Source organism: Barbus barbus (assembly GCF_936440315.1).
Source record: "Barbus barbus genome assembly, chromosome: 46".
Taxonomy (NCBI): domain Eukaryota; kingdom Metazoa; phylum Chordata; class Actinopteri; order Cypriniformes; family Cyprinidae; genus Barbus; species Barbus barbus.
This window is the reverse complement of record NC_136724.1, coordinates 11,832,525-11,838,697: the sequence shown is the minus strand read 5'-3', so window position 1 is coordinate 11,838,697 and position 6,173 is coordinate 11,832,525. Positions and strand designations below refer to the sequence as shown.

Sequence of the window (6,173 nt, the reverse complement as noted above, 5' to 3'; positions counted from 1 at the left end):
ATTCGAGAAGTTTCAGTAGTTTTCAAACTACGACCCATGAGGGCTAATCCTACGTGAACAATTTGAGAGTAACAAAATATTGAATGTGTTTTTCTTTTTATTCCTTGAATTATATATATATATAAATATAATATATAAATATATATAAATATAATTTTATATATATGTATTCGTTTTTTTTTTTTTTCATTTTTTTAATTTTTGCTGGTTCACTTGTCTTGTTTGGTCTTGCTCAACAGTGGATCCTCTGCAGTGAATGGGTGCCGTCATAATAAGAGTTCAAACAGTTGTTAAAAAACATAACAATAATCCACATGACTCCAGACCATACTGTCTTGTGAAGCACAAAACTGTGTATTTGTAAGAAATAAATCCATCATTAAGGCATTAACTTGAACCGATGCTTCTGTCCAAAATATGAGTCCGTAGGCTAATCCATAATATCTCTTCCTCCAGTGAAAAATCCACACATATTGTCCTCTGACATCAAAATCCATGTTTGCTTGATTGATCTGTGCATATTTCTCTCCTGATTCAGACAAGAGACCACTTTGTCAAGGAGAAAGCGATATTATGATTGAAGGACTTCATTTCATCTACATTTTGGGTTGCTTTAGGGTAAATAAATCTTCAGCAAATTTTTAAACTTTAAAATTGTAAACTTTTCCTTGTGAAATATATCAGATGAGATTTTAATAAAGCAAAAAAAAATAGCAAAGGGAAGGTTTTTTTTGTTTTTATGTCTAGGCGATCTCAAGAGTGATGATGGTCTGCTGCCTGTCAGATGTAATAGTCATAACATTCACAATAATGTACGGGTTCTCTTGTTTGGGGAGAGCTCTTCTCTGTGGGCATAAACGGCTCTGGGCCCTGTGATACACAGGTCCCAATGACCACCCAGTTTGACATTTGATGTTTTCTTTCTTTTACTCGCCCTTCTGCAGGCCCTAGGTCAGCCGCTGCTCTCGGATACTCAACGTCAACCTCCACAGAGCCTGTCACACAAATGTGTTAATAAAATATTTGCTGTTATTTGCAGTCTGTCAAGTATCCTAAGACAAGAATACCATATTGTGAAGTGCCTATTATACTTCATATTTAATAAAGACACTGAGTCATTCCATTATGAATTAAAGCAGTATCCTAATTTCACTCTTTAGAAGGCGCCAGCCGCGATTGTCTTGCATGATATTTCCAATTAGCAACTTTGAAGAGTGAGGGAAACTATTAATTAGGGAGGTTAAGAATGGGTTCAGTGGGCATAACACATACTGAGTAGACCTGTCAAACCCAGAATCACACTTTATACACTTTACAGCAGCTCCGGAGCGTCTCTGAAAAGCTTTTTAATAGATAGAAAGCACAAAACTGATTGCTTATTGCATGTGCTATTTTTCCTAATGAGGTTATATTCTGACAATTCTCAGATAACACCTTTGTTTAAATCTATCTAACATGTCAGTGTGGTTTCTATCATTTTTATTTGATTTTAAGAATTTATTTTGAATTTTCTTCATCAGTAATGAAGTTTAAAGTTATTGATGAAGTGCAATTAATGTATTGCACAGGTTGAAACTCTGGTACCACTTTGATTTTACTTAGGCAATTAAGGTAAGAATTAAAAAATCAATTAATTTTATTTATTTATTTATTTATTTATTATTTTGGCAGTAAGTATTATCTGCAAGTATTTTTTAAAGATTTAATTAACAACATATGTATATTAATACAAGAAGTTGCTCTACTGTATATACTCTTAAAAATAAAAGTTCTTTATTGGCATATGAAAAACTTTTAACATCTATTTCACAAAAGTTTATAGCAGAAAATGATTCTTTAGGTTTTTTGTTTGTTTGTTTGTTTGTTTTTTTAAATGTTCTTCACACCAAGAAAAAATTGTTCAATAAGTTACACTTTTCAATTAGGTTCCATGATCAATATTTAAATACAACAAAGTCAAACTCTTCTAAATCACTTACTAATCTTAACATTAACAACGGTTCATAAACACTGTAACAAATGTATTGTTCATTGATAGTTAATGTTGCATGTATTAACTATTGTTAACTAAAGGACCTTACTGTATAAGGTGTTCACTGAAAGGTTCTTTGGAACCATGAAATGGTTCTTTAAGGAATCGCTTTTGGAACCTTAAAACAAACATAGATATTTTAGGACCAGCCATTGTTCATCAAGCCATAATAATAGACCAACCATGTTTCATAGTGTTTATTTAAAAATATAAACTTTATAAACACAGTAGGGTTTGAAATGATCTCATTTTGTGAGAGGGAATAGTCAGAGGATCATAGCACTTCTTCTCCACATGGTGGAGCACAAGATTTTTGTCTGACTTTGAAGGCATTCCACCTGGATACCGATATTACTAAAGTGCATGTCTATTTTTCTGGTATTAAGCTCTATATTATCAGCTTCAAATTCATAGCTGGTCTACTTACTGTATCTTATATGCAAAACTATATGTTTGCTATTGCTATGTAAAAGAATACAGATGCCACCAACAATTGGTTGATAAATTGGATGTTGTGCAGACAAACTCTTAAATCCAAGATTCTGGCCGTGTCTGACTTTATTGTCCAGAAACGTCCGCTCCAGAATTATTACTGTACTTGAAAAGAAGGGATGGGCGTGAATCGCCCTCTAAAAAGGATAAAGGAGCAATTGGTTTTCTCCACTCTTATTGGGTGCGCGCTTCACTCCTTCTCAAGACAGCTGAAAGAGCAGGAACACAGATTGCACCAACTATGGATTTAACAGGTAACATTTTAGAAAACATGAAGTAGAAATGAGGCAAAATAAAACATAGAAAGAAATACTAGATTTCATGGTGCTGTTGTTGATATTTATGGATTTAATTATTTCATCGGAAAGGTATGCAATTGTTATAGAAGTGTTATTAACTATAGAAAAGATCACGCGTAAGTGTAAGACTTTATTTTTTTTAACGTGTTGTGAGTTAAACGCAGTTGACCTTGTATTTTAGTCGAGATTGGGTGTTGCGTCTCGTTGCGCAATTTAATATCTTCAACCATCATATTGAGACATTATCAAGAGCAATTATTATTCCTGCACTCTATCTATCTATCTATCTATCTATCTATCTATCTATCTATCTATCTATCTATCTATCTATCTATCTATCTATCTATCTATCTATCTATCTATCTATCTATCTATCTATCTATCTATCTATCTATCTATCGTTTTTTATTATTCAGGAACCATTGTGCAAATACTCTGAGCACCTTCAACTGATACGCATAGAAGAAAAGGAGTGTGTGAAGGTGAGTTACAGAGAGAGAGAGAGAGAGAGAGAGAGAGAAAGTGAGAGAGAGAGAGGTTAGTTTGGACCAGGTGATAGAGCCACATCAAACCTCCAAGGGGCTGGTGGTTAAGATCAGTTTGCACAGGATTCTTGTTCCGATCATGGTGCCAGCAGCCTGTCCCGGACCCTTTGCCATGCTGGCTCTCGCCTTTCTCCTGGGATGTGGCATAGGGCTCTGTCTGGGCCAGAATGACACGGAGCCCATCGTTCTGGAGGGAAAGTGTCTGGTGGTGTGCGACTCCAACCCCTCTTCTGACGGAGGAGTCACCTCTTCGCTTGGGATATCTGTGCGCTCCGGCAGCGCCAAAGTGGCTTTTTCGGCCGTCAGAGGGACAAACCACGAACCTTCGGAGATGAGCAACACATCCATGACCATCTATTTTGACCAGGTCAGGTGTCCCGTTGGTGACTTTGTAATCACAGGAACTGCATTTGTAGGGCAATGATCAGGAATCTCAGCCATAAACTTCACGAAGTGACAAATGCTTCTATTCTATTGGACGATGTATGCTTTTAACCAGTTTAGTTGCGTTTTTCAGGGTAATTCATATTATTTCATTAAACGTTTGCAGTGTTGGTCAGATATAATGTAGGCTATTTAGTGCCTAATAGTCTCCGATATATACATTTCAAACGAATTGCTTAGTTGCAAAATTATTTTTATCACCCGTACTGTCAAAAATGTTAAATTTAACCCAAGTGTATAGATTACCAACAAGCGTGGAGTGTTTAGATTGACAATAACCGACTCGCTGTCATAAAAATCGACCTGTAGTAATTAAAACTGACCCGAAGTGTTGACAGGGCTGGAATGCGCTTATGGCAAGCCGTTTTAACATGTAAACAATTGCGATAAATGTTTTTGTAACCAATAGGATAGTTACTGTTTTTTTTTTTTTTTTTTTTTTTTTTTTTTTTAAATAGGTTCTAGTACCAAATAAGTAGGCTAATAGTAGGCTATCAAACAAGTATCAAATAAGTACTAATACAACTGGAAAACTAATACTAGTATCTAACTATTCAAACTGTTACAAATAACCAAAGAAGAATAGTGCCCAAATGAATAGAACTTGTAAAACTGAAATACCTGGTAGTAATAATTGGAATACATTGAAAATGAATTGATATCTGGACCACAGATTTCATATAATTCAATGGCCCGCCCAAAAATAAAAAAATAAAATTGAACAATGAAACAATTTCTCACTACTGCACTTAGTTAGTATACTGAACAGTTACAAAAATATTCCACTATTGGATTATCTCCAACTAATAAAATAATAGTAAAAAAAAAAAAAAAAAAAATCTAAAACCAAAAATATTTACTGGTTGTTTGTAAGGAATGGATGTTAAAACAGCTTGCCAAACTGCGCTCGAAGATCCGCATGTGTCAAACTGCAGATCTAAAAGTAAATTTAATTTGTAGATTCACACATTTTCATTTGCTAGCGGATTTGTAACGCTTCATGTTGCTTTTGTTTCAGGTCTTAGTAAACATTGGCAATCATTTCGACCTAAAAGCGAGTGTGTTTACCGCACCACGGAGAGGAATATACAGTTTCAGCTTTCATGTGGTCAAGGTCTACAACAGACAAACCATACAGGTGAGCAGAGCAGCATATGTTTTTGCACAAAATACAATTGCAGTCACCTCTCATACTGTGCGTTATTCACGAACCCTCGTGGAAAGCCATTCTCTGCTTTCAAAGGACTAAAGTGCGCTGTGTCCTGTTATTCAGGTTAACCTGATACAGAACGAGTACCCGGTCATATCTGCCTTTGCTGGAGATCAGGATGTCACGCGGGAGGCGGCGAGTAACGGAGTTCTACTGATGGTGGAGCGCGAGGATCGAGTCTATCTCAAGTTGGAACGAGGGAATCTAATGGGCGGATGGAAATACTCCACGTTCTCTGGATTTCTAGTCTTTCCTCTATAACTGACTCGCAGACTTGTTACTGCAAGTAATATTTTCCAAGTGACCGAGAAGAACGAGTACCAGTTCTTTGAACAAAGCTGAAATCTAGCAAAACTGCATATGGACGCGCGGCAGCGATTTTCAGTCGCGATTGTTTGGATTTTATCGATGGGAAACAATTCGCAACTGACAATTACCTGGACCACTATATAAACGAGAAGATATTTAAGACGAAGACGAACTTCAAATCCCGAACTAGGTGTATTTATCAGTGCTTTATTTTGTGTTTGTATAGCCTTAATGATTCGGCTTCCGTCCAGTGAGGTGTGTGGTGTGGAGCTGCGGAAGTGCTTTATGCCCCCAAAGCATTTTTGCACGAATGGAAGATTCCTGTTTTGTGCTGTCAATGATGTGTCGTTTGGATGCAGAACATACTGAAAATATGCCAAATGTAGGCCACCTGCTATACAGTGATTATAATGAGAAAAATATATCAGCCAATGGAGACATCTTAAAAAACTTTTTGCTAGACATCTATCTAATTTATAAAATACATATTTGCATTATGGTGTGTTCTACATTCCGGATAATAAGTAGCTTTGATTGATTTAGTGTTCAGTGACAATGCTCACAGATGTAAGTTGTGGAAAAAGAAAAGTCCCTATTTAATGTCCCGCCTAATAAAATATTGTATTGTACACATATTTACTCAATCTTTTTATTATTATTATTAACCTTGATTATTTTTCTAATGAATGATAAAATCGTATTAATGAATTGCGCATGCGCATTTGTCTTTGCTTGACTACGATGCAATAGCGAATATACCGGCGCTGTCCATGGTGCTGAAGCAACACTCAAGACTTCTGAAATATTCTCAGATATCGCAAGACTGGATGATAAACAATTAT

The 6,173-nt window shown here is 35.8% G+C and overlaps 1 protein-coding gene across 1 annotated transcript; it reads left to right on the top strand.

The window, feature by feature from the left end:
* Positions 1-3,239: 3,239 nt before the first annotated feature.
* LOC306864947 (cerebellin-2-like) lies at positions 3,240-5,963 on the top strand. The gene is made up of 3 exons (XM_079409261.1): positions 3,240-3,735; positions 4,831-4,950; positions 5,086-5,963. The coding sequence occupies exons 1-3, from the start codon at positions 3,448-3,450 to the stop codon at positions 5,281-5,283; spliced, it is 606 nt and encodes a 201-aa protein (XP_079265387.1). The 5' UTR covers positions 3,240-3,447; the 3' UTR covers positions 5,284-5,963.
* Positions 5,964-6,173: the final 210 nt, after the last annotated feature.